At 49.9% G+C, this 19,403-nt stretch overlaps 1 protein-coding gene, 1 long non-coding RNA gene and 1 other non-coding gene across 7 annotated transcripts in view; 2 read left to right on the top strand and 1 right to left on the bottom strand.

Moving 5' to 3' along the window:
- Positions 1-16,725, top strand: part of NSD2 (nuclear receptor binding SET domain protein 2) — a 112,749-nt gene extending 96,024 nt beyond the window's left edge. For all 5 annotated transcript variants that reach the window (XM_011744853.3, XM_011744854.3, XM_071093921.1 and 2 more), the window contains exons 19-22: positions 11,368-11,509; positions 12,169-12,275; positions 13,417-13,621; positions 15,569-16,725. In XM_011744853.3, coding sequence (XP_011743155.1) covers positions 11,368-11,509; positions 12,169-12,275; positions 13,417-13,621; positions 15,569-15,840 — 726 coding nt within the window. In that variant the 3' untranslated portion in view covers positions 15,841-16,725. The remainder of the gene's footprint in view (positions 1-11,367; positions 11,510-12,168; positions 12,276-13,416; positions 13,622-15,568) is intronic.
- Positions 11,142-11,267, top strand: LOC112427097 (small Cajal body-specific RNA 23). Its single transcript, XR_003018550.2, has one exon. It is a non-coding gene; the product is annotated as a small Cajal body-specific RNA 23 (non-coding RNA).
- Positions 14,230-15,498, bottom strand: LOC139362463 (uncharacterized). The gene is made up of 2 exons (XR_011621571.1): positions 15,158-15,498; positions 14,230-14,713 (listed from the first exon to the last, which is right to left on the bottom strand). It is a non-coding gene; the product is annotated as an uncharacterized lncRNA (long non-coding RNA).
- Positions 16,726-19,403: the final 2,678 nt, after the last annotated feature.

Here is a 19,403-nt window from a genome sequence, read left to right as displayed (position 1 = left end):
AACAAAATAAACAGAAACTGTCCCTAAAAGAAAGGCCGGATGACAGAGCTACTAGACAGAGACTCTAAAACATCTGTCTTAAAGATGCTAAGAAAACTAAAGGAAAACCTGCAGAAAGTCATCATGTGTGAACAAAATGGCAGCATCAATGAAGAAATAGAAAACCTATAAAGAGAAACAAACAAAAAAGAATTGTTGAGCCTGAGAAACAGAAAAGAAGATTGAAGAAAAGTGAACGGAGCCTAAGGGGCATGTGGGCTACCATCAAACAGACCAACATATCTATTGTGGGAGTCCCAGATGGTAAAGAGAGAAAGAGGCAGAGACAACTTTTGAAAAAATAATGGCTGAAAACTTCCCAGGTTTGATGAAACACATGAATATAAACATCTAAAGAAGCTCAATGGACTCCAGATAAGATGAACTCAGAGAGACCTACATTGAGACATGTTATAATCAAACTTTCGAAAACCAGACAAAGAATCTTGAAAACAGCGAGAGGAAAGCTACTAATTACATACAAGGTGGACTAGTCTATTTTTACACTGCTTTAAAGATACTACCCAAGACTGAGTAATTCATAAAGGAAAGAGGTTTAATCGATGACTCACAGTTCCACATCACAGGGGAGGCCTCAGGAAACTTACAATTGTGGTGAAGGCGAACGGTACCTTTGCACATGGTGGCACGGGAGAGAAGTGTGTGAGAGCCCCAGAAAAACTACCATTTATAAAACCGTGAGATTTTGAGAGAACTCACTCACTATCATGAGATGGCATGGAGGAAACTGACCCATGATCCAGTCACTTCCCACCAGGTTCCTCCCTTAACACCTGGGGATGACAATTCAAGATGGAATAAGCTACACCATACCACAAGGGATCCTCAAGGAGATTATCAGCACATTTCTCATCAGGAATTTTGAAGGCCTACAGGCAGTGGGCCAATGTATTCAAAGTGCTAAAAGAAGAAAAAAAAATGTTAACCAAGACTCTTATATGCAGTAAAACTGTCTTTCAAAGGTAAGGGTGAAATTAAGACATTCCCAGATAAAAGCTGAAGAAGTTTTTTGGCACTAGACCCGCCCTGCAAGTAATGGTCAAGAGAGGTAATGAAGAGAAGCCTTGTAGGTTGAAATGAAAGGACATTATACAGTAACTACAAGTTGTATGAAGAAGAAAGATCTCAAAGTAAATACATGGTCAGCTATAAAAGTTTGTATTGTTGTAACGTGGTTTATAACTCCATTCGTTTGTTTGTTGTCTACATGATTTAAGAGACATACATTTAGAGCCAGGCGTGATGGCTCACGCCTGTAATCCCAGCACTTTGGGAGGCTGAGGTGGGCAGATCACGAGGTCAGGAGATCGAGACCATCCTGACTAACATGGTGGAACCCCATCTCTACTAAAAATATTAAAAAATTAGCCGGGTGTGGTGGTGGGCGCCTGTAGTCCCAGCTACACGGGAGGCTGAGGCAGGAGAATGGCATGAACCCGGGAGGCGGAGCTTGCAGTGAGCTGAGATCCGGCCACTGCACTCCAACCTGGGCGACAGAGCGAGACTCCGTCTCAAAAAAAAAAAAAAAAAAAAGAGAGTGGCTCAAGCCTGTAATCCCAGCACTTTGGGAGGCCGAGACGGCGGATCACGAGGTCAGGAGATCAAGATCATCCTGGTTAACACGGTGAAACCCCATCTCTACTAAAAAATACAAAAAACTAGCCGGGCGAGGTGGTGGGCGCCTGTAGTCCCAACTACACGGGAGGCTGAGGCAGGAGAATGGCGTAAACCCAGGAGGCGGAGCTTGCAGTGAGCCGAGATCCGGCCACTGCACTCCAGCCCGGGCGACAGAGAGAGACTCCGTCTCAAAAAAAAAAAAGAGAGAGACATACATTTATAAAACAATTACTAGTTTAAAAGCTGGTATTTTAATTTTAGTTTGTAAATTCTAACATTTTGTTTTCTATATAATTTAAGCTACTCATGCATTACTAGTTTTACTCATTAATTACCAGCTTGTGTTTTAGGGCACTCAGTATATAAAGATGTGAGTTTGTGACATCAGTGACTGAAAACGGTGGGGACAGAGCTGTAAAGGAGCAGGGTTTTTATGTTATTAAAGTTCAGCTTGTATAAATTCAAGTTATAACATTATATAGAGAATTGGAAAACTCAAAATCGATGAAATCAAAAGTTGGTTCTTTAAAAAGATCAATAAAATTGACAAACCTTTAACTAGATGGACTAGGAAAAAAGAGAAAAGACTCAGATAACTAAATCAGAACTGGGTGTGTGAAGACATTATTACTGCTTCTACAGAAATAAAAAAGGATTATAAGAGAGTACTGTGAACAATAGACAAATTCCTAGAAACAAACTACCAAGACTAAGTCATGAAAAAAATATAAAATCAGAATAGACTTATAACTAGTAAAGAGATTGACTCAGTAATTAAAAATCTCCTGACAGGCTGGGTGTGGTGGCTCACGCCTTTAATCTCGGCACTTTGGGAGGCTGAGTTGGGTGGATCACTTGAGATCAGGAGTTCGAGACCAACCTGGCCAATGTGGTAAAACCCCATCTCTACTAAAAACACAAAAGTTAGCCAGGTGTGGCGGCTTGTGCTTAATCCCAGCTACTCAAGAGGCTGAGGCAGGAGAACCTCTTGAACCTGGGAGGTGGAGGTTGCAGTGAGCCGAGATTGTGCCACTGCACTTTAGTCTGGGTGACAGAGTGAGACTCTGCCTCAAAAAAAAAAAAAAAAAAATCTCCCGACAAAGAAAAGCCCTGGATCTGATGGCTTCACTGATAAATTTTTCCAAACACTTACAAAAGAACTAATACCAATCCTTCTGAAACTCTTTCAGAAAAACTAAAGAGGAGGGAACATTTCCAAACTCATGCCATGAGGCCAGCATTACCCTGATACCAAAGCCAGACAGGGACGCTACAAGAAAAACTACAGGCCGGGCGCGGTGGCTCAAGCCTGTAATCCCAGCACTTTGGGAGTCCGAGGCGGGCGGATCATGAGGTCAGGAGATCGAGACCATCCTGGCTAACACGGTGAAACCCCGTCTCTACTAAAAATACAAAAAAATTAGCCGGGCGAGGTGGCGGGCGCCTGTAGTCCCAGCTACTCGGGAGGCTGAGGCAGGAGAACGGCGTGAACCCGGGAGGCGGAGCTTGCAGTGAGCCGAGATCGCACCACTGCACTCCAGCCTGGGCGACATAGCGAGACTCTGCCTCAAAAAAAAAAAAAAAAGGACTACAGACCAATGTCCCGTATGAACATTGATGGGAAAATCACCAAAATACAGGCTGCCCCTAACTTAGGGTGGTTTGCCTTACGATTTTTTGACTTCATGATGGCGTGAGAATGATACCCATTCAGTGGAAGCTGTACCCATACAACCATTATTCTGTTTTCCACTTCCAGTATAGGGTTCAGTAAATTACATGGGACATTCAAATTTATGTTAGATGATTTTCCCCAACTGTAAGCCAGTGTAATTGAGCACATTTAATGTAGGCAGGCTAGTTAGGATGTTTGGTAGATTAGGTATATTAAATGCATTTGTGACTTAAGGTATTTCCAATTTAGGCTGGGTGCAGTGGCTACTGCCTGTAATCCCAGCACTTTAAGAGGCCTAGGCCAGCAGATCACAAGGTCAGGAGTTCGAGACCACCCTGGCCAATATGGTGAAACCCCATCTCTACTAAAAATACAAAAATTAGCTGGGCGTGCCTGTAATCCCAGCTGCCTGGGTGGTGGGTGCCTGTAATCCCAGCTACTCAGTAGGCTGAGGCAGGAGAATCGCTTGAACCCGAGAGGCAGAGATTGCAGTGAGCAGAGATCACGCTATTGCATTGCAGCCTGGGTGACAGAGTGAGACTCTGTCTCAAAAAAAAAAAAAAAAAAGATATTTCCAACTTAACAGTGGGTTTATTGGGACACAGCCCCATTGTAAGTGTTGCCAGACACTGAGGTTCCAGCCTAGGTCTGCCTTCTCACCACAGGGAAAGCCAATCACCGAGGCAGTCAGTATTGCCAGAGAAGAAGGGCTTTCACGTGGGTGACATCAGACGGGAGACCAGCCTCAAATCCATCTTCCCAGCTGACTCAAGTGGTTATACAGGAGTTGGTCAACAGGCAGCAGGTAGTCAGTCTGGTGTCTTATTGTCAGGATGGGTGATCTGGGAAATTTCAGTTCTTTGATATTGTCTGGGAGAGAAATTGGGACAGGTTCAAGTGGAGCATCTGTGCTTGCAAACCAAATTGGCAGCATATTAAAAGAATTACACACCAAGGAACATAACCCTAGACCTCGCATTCTAGGGCCCTGCTTATCTATGACTTCAGACAAAGATGGAGAGAGCTGACCATCAATATAATTTAGCTGAACGAAATAATGAGATATTTTAGGAAGCAGAACATTGAATGTCAGAAGTTAAATGTGAGATCCAAGAAGTAAAGGTGAACAGACAAGTTTGTGGGTGTGTGGATATGTCTTAAATAAGTCAGGTTGTGTCAAATTATGGTGGATGATGATGACTGCATGGCAGGAAGAAGGAAGATGAAAAGGAGGAGGCATTGAACACTGACGGTCACGGAGCATCGGGAGTGTGGTGACGCCAGGGTGAGCTGCTTGTTTTGTGAGGGTGGAGGGAAGAGATTTATTAACCTTAGACTTCGTCACAGTATACATGTGACATCTACATGAGAAACTGCTAAATGAATAGAAGTGGAAGGTGTAACTTCCACACCATTAAAGGGTAAAAAGGAGAGTGAGGAAAAGTCAATTTAGTAGAACCTGAGGGAGGAAGATGGGGGAAGGAGAAATAATAGTAATTAGAAAGCACAGATTAAAAAAAAAATCAAAATATCAATTACCACAATATATGTAAGTGGTTTAAATGTGTAAGTTAAGACTAAGATTCACATTAGGGTTAGTACATAGTAACAACAAGGAAAGGCTCCCACAGGCCTTAATGTTTGTAGTTATTGGAGTGGAGGAGACACAGGAGACAGCATGGAGAGGAAGAATTAGATGAGATGCACATCTGACAGTTTGGAAAGATCCTAAAGGTAGTGTTCAAAGAAAAAACTAAGAGAATGTGATTCACAGCCAAACAAATCTATTCATAGGATTCTGGTAGCAGATGGCAGCTGCTCACTTCCAGAACAAAAAATGTACACAAAGTACATCTTCACTGAAACTATGGGACAAACAGACCCGTCCACTGAAGTCCAACAAGCAGAGAAAAGTGCTGGAGACCTGCAGTGTCGCCTGAGCACAGGGAGTGCAGAGATGTGGGAGTGTGGCCTGGCAGCCAGAGCAAGCACTGGGGGCCTGCTCCCAGCAGAGCTGAGAGTTGAAAGGGAGCAGTGGGAAAAGAAGGCATGGGGAGTTCCTGAGAAGAAGAGATGACGCATCTTTGAAAGGATCACCTTCCAAAAGGAAGGCAACATTCTGGAAGGCAGAGAGAAAGGGACCCAAGGCTCTGAGGGCCCACAGAGACTTGGGTTCTGTGGTGAGGAGACCTCCATCAAGCCGACAGCAGTGAGACAAACCTGGGATCCAGCCAGTACCCGCTCCAGGAAATCCAGCTTGTTCAGAGAATGATGAAAAGGTTATGTAAGAAAACTCCAGCCAGGTGCAATGGCGTGTGCCTATAATCCCAGCACTTTGGGAGACCGAGGCAGGAGTACTGCTTAAGGCCAGCCTGGAGTTTGAGACCAGCCTGGGCAACACAGCAAGACCTTGTCTCTACTAAAAAATAATAATAATAAAAATTAGCTGGGCACAGTGGCATGTGCCTGTTTTCCCAGCTACTCAGGAGGCTGAGGTGGGAGGATCGCTTGAGCTCAGGAGGCTGAGGCTGCAGGGAGCCAAGGTCCTGTACCATTGTGCTCCAGCCTGGGCAACAGATTCTGTCTCTAAAACAAACAAAATCCTGACCCAAAACAGCAGAACTTCCTTATAGATGGAGAAAAGCCACTTAGAAAAATTTTTATCACAAAGCAGATAAAAGTTATACCCTAATATTCATCACAAATTTTTTGAATATGAGGATTCAGAGATAGCCAGGCAGAAAGGAGAGCTAGATTGGAAACTTGTAGAACTCAGGAGTGAAACAAGGAAAAGAAAATTATTTTCTAAGCAAAGCCTAAACCTCAGGGAACACACTAGAGAGTAGGAACCACAAGGACTGCACGAGGGTGGATGTGGGGAGTGAGCGGAGTGCAGCTGAAAGAACCTGGGAGAGAGAGAGAGAGAAGGAAGGTAGGAAGGAAAGAGAGAAGGATGAGAGTGGCGCCTTGGGCAGCGGCTGCTGAGGAGAGGCACTGTGCATTCAAGCAGGCCAGAGAGTGGTTCAGCGGGGCTGAGTCAGATTGGGCAACATCATAAATAGGATTACGGGATGCAGCCAAGAATCCTGTAGATAGGCAGGCAAAACAAAACAAAAAAAACCCTAAATTGCTTCTAAGGGGAGAAATAGGGCCAGCTGGAGGCTCTTCATGGCAAAACCCAGTGCCCCGGACAGGGTAGGCTCCATGGAATGAGCCAGGGGTGTCCATTCAGCCATGTGACTCTCTGGGTGTAACGACTACAGAGATGCAGGTTGGAGCATAGAGAATTAAAGGAACACGTCCTTCCTGAGTCAACTGCTAAGAGATGAGCTCTAAGCCTTCAGCAGAATCAGGTGAAGCTCCAGCAACAGGATGGGCAGTGGCAGCAGCGTACTCAGCATGTTGCCCCCACCAGAAGGGGCAGTGGAGGAGCAGGGAGAAAGGAGGTTAAGTTCATCCCCAACACCCGTAAGCCAGAGCCGCCGAGTCAGATGGGAGCAGAAGCTGAGGTGTGTTCTGGAGCAAAGGAGAGCATGAAGATAATGCCACTGATGAGAGCTGGGCTCGAGGGGCAGTTGAGGGAGGGGATCCCGGCTGATTTCAGTGTGCACAAGCAGGGGCAAGGGTGTCCGGGACGTTACATGTGGGCATGCAGGATGACGGGTCACGTAAAGGGCCGCCAATAGGAGAGGACAGAGTCCCCAACAGCAGGAGATCCAGCAGCCCCTCTGCCTCACAGTGAAAGGCTGAAAGCCCATAGAAACAAGACATGAATGTGTTCTAACTGTGCCCAGCATATCTGGAAAGAGGAAATGGGCTCACTTACTTCTTAAAAGACTTCCAGATTGGATCATAAAACCGAACTCTCTGCAGCATGCAAGGAACAAAGATTCTGGAAGGTTAAAAATAAAAGTGTGGGCAGGCTGGGCTCAGTGGCTCACACCAGTAATCCCAGCACTTTGGGAGGCTGAGGCGGGCAGATTGCTTGAGCCCAGGAGTTCGAGACCAGCCTGGGCAATATAGAGAGACGCTGTCTCAATTAAAAAAACAATTGTGGGCAAAGGTATGCCAAGGTAGAGTCGAAGAAAGGAGTTGTTCTCAGACCAGGTGGAATTCAGGCCCCACCACTTTCAGTGACACAGAAGAAGGCTTTTTTGACACCAGAGCCACCACTGGGGATGAGATGCACCCTAAATTTAGGGCCTTCCCACTAGCCTGTGGGATCCAGGAGAAAGGCGAATGAAGACAGCTGACGGTGAGTTCACCTCTTAGTTGAAGGCAGAGATTCTGGACAGATGATGAGCATGAATTCATCTCGTCAAAAAGAAGGACAGAATATACTGGAGGAAGTGTTTAGAGACCAAGCAGAGACTCAGAAATTAAAAAACAAAACAAACAATAGAAATAAGTAAATCTCTTCTTACAAACCCACAACAGTGCTGTGTATTTTTCAGAGACACACGTACTGAGGCGTGAGGTCCGAGCCAGGGCGTGGACCTGTGTGTGAACATGGGAAGAGGGGCCTGGGACCTGTGAGGGTGTGTGCCAGCCGGCAGAGTGCACCTGAGCAGAATGAAGAGCAGTTCCTTGTGACCGAGTGGGGTTTACCCCAGGACCGCAAGGAGGGCTTAGCAACCCTGTCAGTAGGTAAAGGAGGAAAACAAATCCAGGGTCATTTTCATGAACACCAGAAGATAATTTGAGAAAATTCAAACCTATTCCTGACGAAAACTTCCCAAGAAACCAGGACTACAACTATGCTTACCTTGCTAAAGGACATCAGCGGCTGCCAGCTGATGCTTGGTGAGCCAGACACTTGTGGCCGGTTCAGAAATAAGTCAGGACGCGGCCGGGTGCGGTGGCTCAAGCCTGTAATCCCAGCACTTTGGGAGGCCGAGACGGGCGGATCACGAGGTCAGGAGATCGAGACCATCCTGGCTAACACAGTGAAACCCCGTCTCTACTAAAAAATACAAAAAACTAGCCGGGCGATGTGGCAGACGCCTCTAGTCCCAGCTACTCGGGAGGCTGAGGCAGGAGAATGGCGTGAACCTGGGAGGCGGAGCTTGCAGTGAGCCGAGATCCGGCCACTGCACTCCAGCCTGGGCGACAGAGCGAGACTCCACCTCAAAAAAAAAAAATAAATAAGTCAGGACGCTCATGCCGCTCCTGTCCCCCCTAAGGCTGCAGCAAAGCAGCAAGAGGCAAATGGTGTCTCTTGGAGAATGAGACGGCTGTGTTTGGTGATGGCCTCATGTGAGCTGTAGTGACAACAGAGAGAGGCCAGGTCCACAGGTTTTCCTCTACCCTCCTCATGTATGCAGAGCCACAAAGAGCGTTGATGCATGTATGTGAATGCAGTAGGCTTCTTTGGAAAGTTTGGCAGTGTCACTGAAGGACACGAGAGATGACATGGACGAGTGGTGACACGGGCTATGTCCCAGCTGGGAAAGGAGAGGCTGTGAGGGTGGAAATCTTCCCCGGTGCAAGCTCGTTGTAAGCGCAATAAAAATAGCAAAAACGTTTAAATATACCTGGACAGGCAACTTCAGAGTCCACGTAGAAGGAAAGATCTGCAGGTCTAGCCAGTGCTCTATCTTGAAGCCTTACTGTAGGAAAGGTGGGCGTCCCCTGGGGGTGACAGTGCTCCCCATGGTGTTCCTGTGACTCCAGCGGGGCCCAAACCCAGGTGGATGGCCGGGGGGAGTGTGGCCAAAGCCAGGGCTGGGCAGCCCACGTACCACGCACTGATGCCTCCCCTCACACCACTTACGAAGGCCAATTCCAGATGGATTAACAGCTAGGAGAGGGGGAGATGGATGTTATAATCTGTGTGGTGGGAAAAGCTGCATGCAACTATTCAGCAAACCGAAAATGCATGAAGCAAAAGGGTAAAATAGTTGCAGCTTTGTGAGAAAAGGCATTGCGCAGGGAAGATTCCTTTTGGGAGCTGGGAAGCGATGGGAAAGGTTTCGACACATTTTTTTTTTTCTTTTTGGAGACGGAGTCTCACTCTGTCACCCAGACTGGAGTTCAGTGGCACAATCTCAGCTCACTGCAGCCTCTGCCTCCTAGGTTCAAGTGATTCTCCTGCCTCAGCCTCCCGAGTAGCTGGGATTACTGGTGCACACCACCACACCTGGCTAATTTTTGTCTTTTTAGTAGAGACAGAGTTTCACCATGTTGTCCAGGCTGGTTTCAAACTCCTGGCCTCAAGTGATGCTTGGCCTCCCAAAGTACTGGGATTACAGGTGTGAGCTGCCGTGCCCGGCCAACACATTGTTATAAAGGGGTCTGATGTTTGGAATATCTAGGGAAAACCTATCTGAAAATCAGTTAAGATAAATAAAACAGGGTCAAGACATGGCAGGCAACCCACAGATGAAAATTGGCCTGATAAGAAGGAAGTGGCACTGGGCCCTGCTGGTAATGGTAGGAATGTAGGTTAGACATGGTGCTGCCAGGCGTCAGAGGCTGGAGTTGTCATTGTTGGCTTTGGTGGCATGTCCCAGGTGCATGCCCCATGCTGTCCCTGTCCCTGGTGTCCTGCAGAAGTGATGTGCATGCCAATGTGCACGTCAGCACCACGGCTCAGCGCGTCGTGACGAAGCATCTGCAGAGGGCGGATGAGCACCCCCACTTCTGTGTTAGGGGGTGTCATGCAGGTGTTGAAGAGTGGCACTCTGGGTTGATTAGTGTATTTCATTATTGTGAAAAGCACCTTGCAGAAAACCACATTCTGGTACCATTTCTGGTTTTAAAGGGATGGCCTGTGTGGGTATGTAGAAAGGACAGGGGGCCAGCGGTCCCAGACAGGGGCACCCTGGGAGATTGCACCAGGACTGGGTGCATGGGCAGGTGTGTCAGAGGTGGCGTGTGAATAGTGACTCCAAAGCCTACTGCTTCCTGGGACCATGAGACAGCTAGCTTATAGATGTCCGTATGCCTGTATTTATCTCTATTCACACACGTGGTTTTGCATGAATACATGACTATTATGCTTTATGTGGCCTTTTGATTTTCCCCCACGCGGTTGTGTGGTGGATCTGGTGGCTCCTCGGGTGGAGGCCGGGGCTGTCCGTCCCCCGCTGCTGGGTGGATATATTGTCTCCAGTTCCTACCTTTGGCCTCTAGGCACCTGGATTTCAGTGGGTCAGTTCTAGGCCACATTGTGCTTGCATTTGTGATTCTTTATCAGATTGCTGTCTCGAAAGCCTTCCTGACAGCCCTGTGGCCACCCCCTCATCTCAGCCAATGTGACATCAGCGCCATGGGTGTCAAGTCAGAGCTCATTGTCACTCTGATCTGCATTTCTCCACCTTTGCCTGTATTTGCTCTTTGCAAATTGTTTCTTTGCATCCCTTGCTGGTTTTTTGGTTGGGTGAGGTTTTTTTTTGAGATGGAGTTTTGCTTTTGTTGCCCAGGCTGGAGTGCAATGTCATAATCTCCACTCTCTGTAACCTCTGCCTCCCGGGTTCAAGTGATTCTCCTGCCTCAGCCTCCCGAGTAGCTGGGATTACAGGCGCCCACCACCACACCCAGCTAAATTTTTTTGTATTTTTAGTAGAGATGGGGGTTCACCATGTTGGCTAGTCTGGTCTCAAATTCCTGCCCGCCTCAGCCTCCCAAAGTGCTGGGATTACAGGTGTGAGCCACCACACCCAGCCAGGGTGAGTCTTGTTCTTGTCCTTGAGTGCCACTCGGCTAGGCTGTTGGTGTTGACCTTAGCTCCCTTGTTTGCCATCATGGAGGATGCTGGGAGCTCCGGCTTCCTGTCGTGTCTTTCCGGGCGCTCACTAAGGCTCGGTCCTCTCCATGTGGTCCTGACCCTGTCCTCTGTGAGCAAGAGAAACAGGACTGGTTTGGGGGTGTCCTGTCTCAGTGGACACGGGGCACCACGGTTTTCAGTACAACAAGGAACACAACTTGTTCAGTGTGCCTTATGATGGTGAAAATTCCCTTTAAAAATAACACGATTGCTAACACTTGATCTCATATATCACTTGACTTTCCAGGACCGTATAATTGACGCTGGCCCCAAAGGAAACTACTCTCGATTTATGAATCACAGCTGCCAGCCCAACTGTGAGACCCTCAAGTGGACAGTGAACGGGGACACTCGTGTGGGCCTGTTTGCCGTCTGCGACATTCCTGCAGGTACAAGCTCTGGGGACCCTGTGTGGGGACCCTGCGTGGGGCTCCTGGCTATGGGGACACTCGCGTGGGCCTGTTTGCCGTCTGCGGCATTCCTGGTACAAGCTCTGGGGACCCTGTGTGGGGACCCTGCGTGGGGCTCCTGGCTATGGGGACACTCGCGTGGGCCTGTTTGCCGTCTGCGGCATTCCTGCAGGTAGGTACAAGCTGTGGGGACCCTGTGTGGGGCTCCTGGCTATGGGGACACTCGCGTGGGCCTGTTTGCCATCTGCGGCATTCCTGCAGCTACAAGCTCTGGGGACCCTGTGTGGGGACCCTGTGTGGGGCTCCTGGCTATGGGGACACTCGCGTGGGCCTGTTTGCCGTCTGCGGCATTCCTGCAGCTACAAGCTCCAGACCCTGTGTGGGGCTCCGGCTATGGGGACAGAGTGGCCATTGCTGCGAGCTGCGTGGGGCTGGACTGGAAAGGCTCTGGGGGAGGTGGGTGCTAATGTGGAGTCTCTTTTGGTTTGAATGTCTTTTACCAAACAAAATTGAAAGGCCATGGATCAAGCCAGTACAGATACGAAAATAACAGAGCATTTTGTTGACCTAATGCACGCCCTTAGCATTGGAAGAGACAGGCAGGGGTTTCCAATTCGGTGTCTGTCTGCTCCTCCCAGGGACGGAGCTGACTTTTAACTACAACCTCGATTGTTTGGGCAATGAAAAAACGGTCTGTCGGTGTGGAGCCTCCAATTGCAGTGGATTCCTCGGGGATAGACCAAAGGTAAGGCTGTGATGCCCTCCTTCCGCCCAGGCTCTGTGTTGGCATTTTACACCCCTGGAGACATGTGCCTCACCGTGAACAGTGGCCTCCTCCAGGCTGGCTTGTTGCTGGACAGGTGGGAGCGAGGTCCCTGCTGTGGGCTGGGGAGGATGGCTCCCCAAGCAGGGCACAACAGTGCCTCTCAACAAAGGCCAGTTGTTAAGAGTTCCTCACTGAGAGTGTTTCCTGGGGCTGCCAGAACAATGCCCCACAGACGCAGGGCTTAACAGGAGCATATCGTTTCTTAGTTCTGGGGGCCAGAAGTCTGAAGTCAGGGTGTGGGCAGGGCTGTGCGCCCTCCGAAGCCTCCTCGGGAGGCTCTTTCCCAGGCCTGTCTCCCGTTCCTGGTGGTGGCCACAGCCCTTGCCGCTCCTTGGCTTGTGGCAGCACCGCCCAACTGTTCTCCCTGCGAACATGACTGTTGACCTGACCTTCTTATAAGAGCACTGGTCCTGTTGACTTAGGGCCTACCCTACTACTGTGTGACCCCCCATCTTAACAGATCTCATTGACAATGACCCTATTTCCAAATACAGTCACCTTCCAAGGTTCCAGGAAGGACAGAGATGGGGGGGGCACTCTTGCACCCCTTCCCTGTGCTGTGTAGAACCTGGGCCTGAAAGCCTGACAGTGGCACCAGCTCGGCCCTGAGCCGGCGTCTGTCCTCAGCCTTGTTGCTGAGGATGGTCACTGCCCTCAGGTCATTGCCACCCACAGGGCACGTGCCTGTGGAATTTCCCAGTGAGGAGACCCCGGGTGGTGGGCGGGAACTGTGACGCCTGTGGTGGCCTCCTTTGCTCGTGGGTCCCATCAGCAGATCCTGGAGCTGCGTGTCTGCTGAGATGCTGCTGAGATGCATCATTGCAGGCTTCCAGCAAAGCTCACTCTAGTCGTCGTCTTTGTTCAGCTTTTTCACGCTGAGTTGAGTGAGTCTAAGGATGTCTGGGGAGCACGGGGAGGACACTCCTCTCCTCCCCTCTTTGTGTTGGGCACCTGCAGAGATCCCTGAAGTTTCCGGATTGTAACTTGCTCTTCTGCCCTCTCTGTTTGCTTCAGCCTGTGTAATTCTTTCCGGTGATCTGTGCTTAATTCTTGACTCTAGACCTCAACGACCCTTTCTTCAGAGGAAAAGGGCAAAAAGACCAAGAAGAAGACCAGGCGGCGCAGAGCAAAAGGGGAAGGGAAGCGGCAGTCAGAGGACGAGTGCTTCCGCTGCGGCGACGGCGGGCAGCTGGTGCTGTGTGACCGCAAGTTCTGCACCAAGGCCTACCACCTGTCCTGCCTGGGCCTGGGCAAGCGGCCCTTCGGTGGGTGTGCAGCCTCATGGTGGCTTGGGGCTGTGTCTGTGTGGCAGGCACCTGATGGTGGCTCCTGCTGCCGCTTTTCCTGCTGACCAGGCCTCATCTGGGTGCAGGCGCATCGGGCACTCACGCAGCAAAGGCCCTGATCCAGGGTGGCAGAGCCTTTCTTTGTTCCACCAGCCGCACATTCTAGATCTCTGCATCGAGCAGAGAAGATATGTGGTGACGGGGTAGCCCCTGGAACCTCCATGAGGGATTCAGGCAGCCCGAGGCCCAGCTGCAGAATTGGGGCTCTCATCCATGCTGTGGGGGCGGGGCGGCCAGGAAGGAGGCGGCCCTGGGAACTAAAGCCCCTCCTAGGAGAAAGGCCTCTACAGCAGCCCCGGCACCTGCGTCTCCCTGGCAGCCCAGAAGGGTCTGGCCTGGCTGCACTACACTGGGAATGGAGGGGCCCAGAGCCCCTGTCCTGGATGCGCAGGGCAGGCTGTCCCCAGAGACACCTGTGCACCAGGAGGCGCCGCTGGTTGACGAGCTGCAGATCTGGCTCCGTTTGAAGGAAAGTAGAGTGGGCTCCACCTTCCAGCACCACGCATTTCAGAGATGACAGGCGCCAGTGGGAAACAGTAGCGTCTTGTTCCACTTGGTGATGAGACAGTCTGAGAAATGGGTCGTGAGATGACTCTGGTGCTGCACAAACATCATGGCTCACACCTAAGGGTGCAGCCGCCTCCGTTACAATCTTGCAGTGTGTCGCCATGGGGCTCATGACTGTGGAATCACAGAAGAAAAATTAAAAGGCCCTTACCCAAAACAAGAAACCAAAAAGAGGCCGGGTGCGGTGGCTCACGCCTGTAATCCCAGCACTTTGGGAGGCCAAGGTGAGCAGATCACCTGAGGTCAGGAGTTCGAGACCAGCCTGACCAACATGGTGAAACCCTGTCTCTACTAAAAATATAAAAATTAGACTGGTGTGATGGCACGCACCTGTAATCCCAGCTGTTCGGGAGGCTGAGGCAGGAGAAATGCTTGAACCCGGGAGGCGGAGGTTGCAGTGAGCCGAGATTGCAGAGAGCCGAGATAGTGCCATTGCATTCCAACCTGGGCGACAGAGCAAGATTCCATACCAAACCAAAAAAACTACAAAAAGAAAATCCAGGCCAGGCATGGTGGCTCATGCCTCTAAACCCAGCACTTTTGGGAGGCCAAGGTGGGTGGATCACTTGAGGCCAGGAGTTTGAGAGCAGCCTGGCCAACATGGTGAAACCCCATCTCTACTAAACATACAAAAATTAGCTGGTCGTGCTGGCGGGCGCCTGTAATCTTGGCTACTTGGAAGGCTGAGGCAGAATCGCTTGAACCCGAGAGACGGAGGCTGCAGTGAGCCAAGATCGTGCCACTGCTCTCCAGCCTGGGTGACAGAGCTAGACTCCATCTCAAAAAAAAAAAAGAATTCGGATATTTGTGTGAAAAACAACACTTTTGTATGGTAAAGATGACACACGATAAAGTGTTGGCCATGGGTGTGAGAGGGTGGTCCCTCACCTGACAGAGCCTTTACAGAGTCATGCCAGAAAGATGAATACCCAAGTTGGAAATCAGTCCCTTGGGAGAGGGCAGGTCGCATGAAAATGAGCAAAGCAGCCCCTGCTTGTCCACGCGGGGCCGGGGACACTCCTGCACCCGGCACAGCTCCTCTCTCAGTTGCTGAAACAGAGAGACGCTAACAGGTGGTCCTTAGGGGCCTGGCAGGTACTGTGGAGTCAACAGGCCCTGCCAGGGAGCCTGCCCGGGCTGCAGTGGAGACAGTTTGTCTGCCCATCCTGTTAGCTGGAGCCAGCACTATTTTAATTTGTGTTCATTTGACCTGACGGTCGTAAGTCATCTTCAACCATGAGAAAGTTTAAGTTGTGATTCCGTCACTTCTGTGTGCTCATATCTTGTGTTCTGTTGCAGGGAAGTGGGAATGTCCTTGGCATCATTGTGACGTGTGTGGCAAACCTTCAACTTCATTTTGCCACTTCTGCCCCAATTCATTCTGTAAGGAGCACCAGGACGGGACAGCCTTCAGCTGCACCCCGGACGGGCGGTCCTACTGCTGTGAGCATGACTTAGGGGCGGCATCGGTCAGAAGCGCCAAGACTGAGAAGCCTCCGCCAGAGCCAGGGAAGCCAAAGGGGAAGAGGCGGCGGCGGAGGGGCTGGCGGAGAGTCACGGAGGGCAAATAGCGCCAGGCGGCAGCTTGGCCGGATCCACGGGCGGTGTAGGGCGGCCGGCCCTGCCTGCGGGAGAGGGCGAGCATGAACTGGCCCAGAGGACCCAGCTTGAGCCGCCAGGACACAGACGTACAGGCCTCCTCGGGAGGGAGCGCCTCCCCACCACTGAGCCATCCTCAGCAGCATCTGCTGCGTCTGCACTGATGACCGTCTGAGCCCAGCTCAGCGTTCCTGGACAAACAGCCTCACTCCTCAGCGTTACCGCCACACTTGAATTTCTCAGAATGTCAAGGTTCCCTCCCACTCTTATTTTTTTAGGTTAAAGTTAATTGGCATATGGAATGTTTTAATCTCCTCTGAAATGTGTAGCGTAGGCTTTTCCCGAGGGTCGCTAGAAACTCGGCTTCGCGTTGCTCTGCTTCTGCTTTCAGCGCCGTCGCCACTCAGGAGAGGCCGGGTAAGGCCCGTGTGAGGACTGACCCTGGATTCCTCGAAACCGCCATTGTGATCATTACTCTGCTCTTTGGAAATGGCTGTATCATTTTTTTGTACTAATGTGAATTGTTCCTCAGAAATGCTTCTTTTCCATCCTAGTGAGCAGCTGGCCACGCAGGTGGTGGCAGCAATGGTGTTGTAAGATTTCCTCCCGTCGTTTTTTCTCCTCGTGGATTCGAATGAAATGCCAATAACACGTCCACTTCAGCATGTAGTTCCCGCGGAGCACTTTCGAGGCCTGGCCGGGTTGGGCCGCGTCTCACCTGGGCCTATCTTCTGAACTCGCTAGGTTCTTATCAACATTTGGGGGAGAACTTTGTATATTTTTTTCATTTGGCTTTTCTTTACCAGTTTCTGATTTTTATTCTCAATATATTTTTGCTAAACCTATTTCACAAATCACCACCGACTGAAATGTGTCTTTACTGATGCGACCCTGAGTTCCATGGCGAAAGGAGTGACTTCCGCAGGGCCTGAGACCACAGTCCGCTTAGAGCACAGGAAGTGACAACTTAGGGAGCCCCGCAGGGCGCGGCAGGCCCCAGGGACCACAGCACGCGGGTCTACAGAGAGACCCAGAGTCTAGCCCTCCTGCCACCCAGAGTGGCTTCCATGTCAGCACTCGGGATCTGCTGATGGAAGACGCAGACTCTGCCGATCAGTCGCCCTCCGCCAGGGCACCCACTGAGAGGTGTGGTCGTGGGGGTGGAGGCCTGCCTGGCAGGTGTGCGTGCCCCGCCCGTGTGTCACGGGCACTGGTCTAGGCCAGGTCTGACACCCACTTTCCTGTGAGGTTTCGCTTTAGTTTTTAAAAGGTCCAGTTCTACAAAGTGAGACCTATCTGAGTACTACGTATGTTGTAAGAATTGGTTCTTTCTTGAGGGATCCTCGACCCTGGGAAGTTTGGAGCACCCTGAGAAGGGGGCACGGTGTGTGCCTCTGCCCACGTGCCCTGAGGGGCTGCTTGTCTGGGAGGGAGGAGGGAGAGAACATTCAGCAGCAGGTGCTTTTTTATGGCCTTTTCTTAAAATAACCTAAGGAGGACACATCCATATTGCAGAGAAGTTTACAGAACTCCCCTTGAAAACTGCTGCTGAGGCTCCTGTTAATTTTCTGTGGCATCTTTTATGCCTTGGTAAACTGCAGTGTCTTTGGACCTGAGACTGGCTACTCTGTGGTTTTGTGACCTGTAAGCGTGGGGTTTGGGGTGTGTGGCCTACAGGGTCCCACGCCTCCCTGAGCACTGACTGGAAGTTTCACTGACTGGTGGCTGTCCCTTCTCCCATCACAGTCTGCAGCAAAGTTAACTACACAGAGGACCCAGGGGAAACGAGCTGAGAGGCCACTGACTTGCTCGTGTGGCCGTGGCCTCTGAGATGCACTCGCTGGTTAAGATGGGGTGGGAGTGCTTTCCAGTTCAGACTCTTAACTTCTCTCAAATTGTCCTAAGAAAATACTGGATCGGCTCATAGATTTATGCTCCTTTTGCCCTAACTTGGAAGGTTGTTATAGGGACAGGCCGGGCAGTGTCCCCACATACGTGTGGCCCTGGCCTTTAGAGTCTAAGGCTCCGGGGCCTCGCTGTCACTTGCCCGAAAGATCCTTTCCGGCAGCTAAGGGACTAATAATGCTTAAGTCAAAACATCAGAATCGGCTTTGCAGTGCACTTTGGGGAACAGATATTAACTTATTTTTGTGTTTGACAGTAGTGAAATATTGTGACTTTTAATCGCTTTGATAATACTTCCAAATTATTTTATGATCTTTCTGAAGGAAATACTGCAAAAATTTTAAATATGGTTCCTCCCCCTTTCCAAAACCTGTTAAACTAATGAGCAAATAACACTAACTTTGAATGTCTCTAGAATACCCGCTGATAACTCGGTGGAGCCAGGCTTTGGGGCAGCGGCCCTGAGCTTGCAGGGCTTCTCTCCACTGCGGCTGACCAGGCCCCAGCTGTGACTGTGGGTGTGGTCGGCTCCCGGCCCTGCCCAGCTTTGTTCTGAGGATGCGGTGGCTTCCTGATCATTGGCTTCCAATTCTTTGTCATTAATGTGAAGCAAAACACAAAAACTGCCCCAATCCCTCAGGATTCCTTGGCATCCGAAACCAGGATCTGCACCTAAACCCATACCCACCCACGTGTGGTCACAGGGGATATGTCCGATTGGGCAGCTTAAAACGTGGTCACCTGTGGGGGAAACTCTTCAGGCACCCGAAGTGAGAACCCAGCTGTCCATCCTCAGGCCAGCCTTTCTTTTGGTGACGCCCGTCCGCGGCTGTCTGGGTTCCCTTCGTGGTGTTTGTCTTGACCTCTAAACCCCGGTGTGCGCAGTGCCCATCTTCCAGAACTACCTTATTTTCAAGAATTAAACCTGTTTTATAATTCAAGTTAATGCAAATGACTGTCAGTTGCCAAATATCTTGATCCTATGAGTGTAGTTGATGACTGTTTGTTAGTCAGTAGAGTAAAATGCTGTGTCCATGGGGTGTCACGGCCTCACCAGACCCTGTTGAGGTGTGAAATGCCCTGTCAGAAATTAAATACAAACTTAAATGTGCCTATTGGTGTCTAAACTTCATACAATATAAGGTCAGATTCCTTTTAGGAATACTGGGTGCTGTCACCAGGTTTGATAGTTAGACTTAAAAACTTGAAATTCACTTTTGGGGGGGATATACTGAAATAGAGATTTGAGACTTGCCAGTTGGGGGAAAATAGCATTTAAAATGGAAAGCTGTGTTTGGAAAATTGTGTATGAGTATTTTTGTATTAAAAACATTGTAAAGGCTTTTTTTCTTAACTTATTTTACATGGGATTGTTTGATTTTTTATTTCCAGTTACTTTGAATTGCAAAGCATCGGGCGTGGCGCTGATGCTTCCGATGGGTGGGGCTCCCTGTCCTGACCGTGTCATTTTGCCTTTGACCTGACCCGCTGGGGAGAAGCAGCGCCATCTTGGGAAGTATAACAAATACTGGAAATAGCAGGAGTAACTGACTTTGGAAAAATGCTTTCTTCTTTCAGAAATAATTTGCTTCCCAAATTCCCATTGAAGGCGAAATGGTCTGGAGAGAAG

Source organism: Macaca nemestrina, chromosome 3 (assembly GCF_043159975.1).
Source record: "Macaca nemestrina isolate mMacNem1 chromosome 3, mMacNem.hap1, whole genome shotgun sequence".
Taxonomy (NCBI): domain Eukaryota; kingdom Metazoa; phylum Chordata; class Mammalia; order Primates; family Cercopithecidae; genus Macaca; species Macaca nemestrina.
This window is presented reverse-complemented; position numbering and strand designations above follow the sequence as displayed.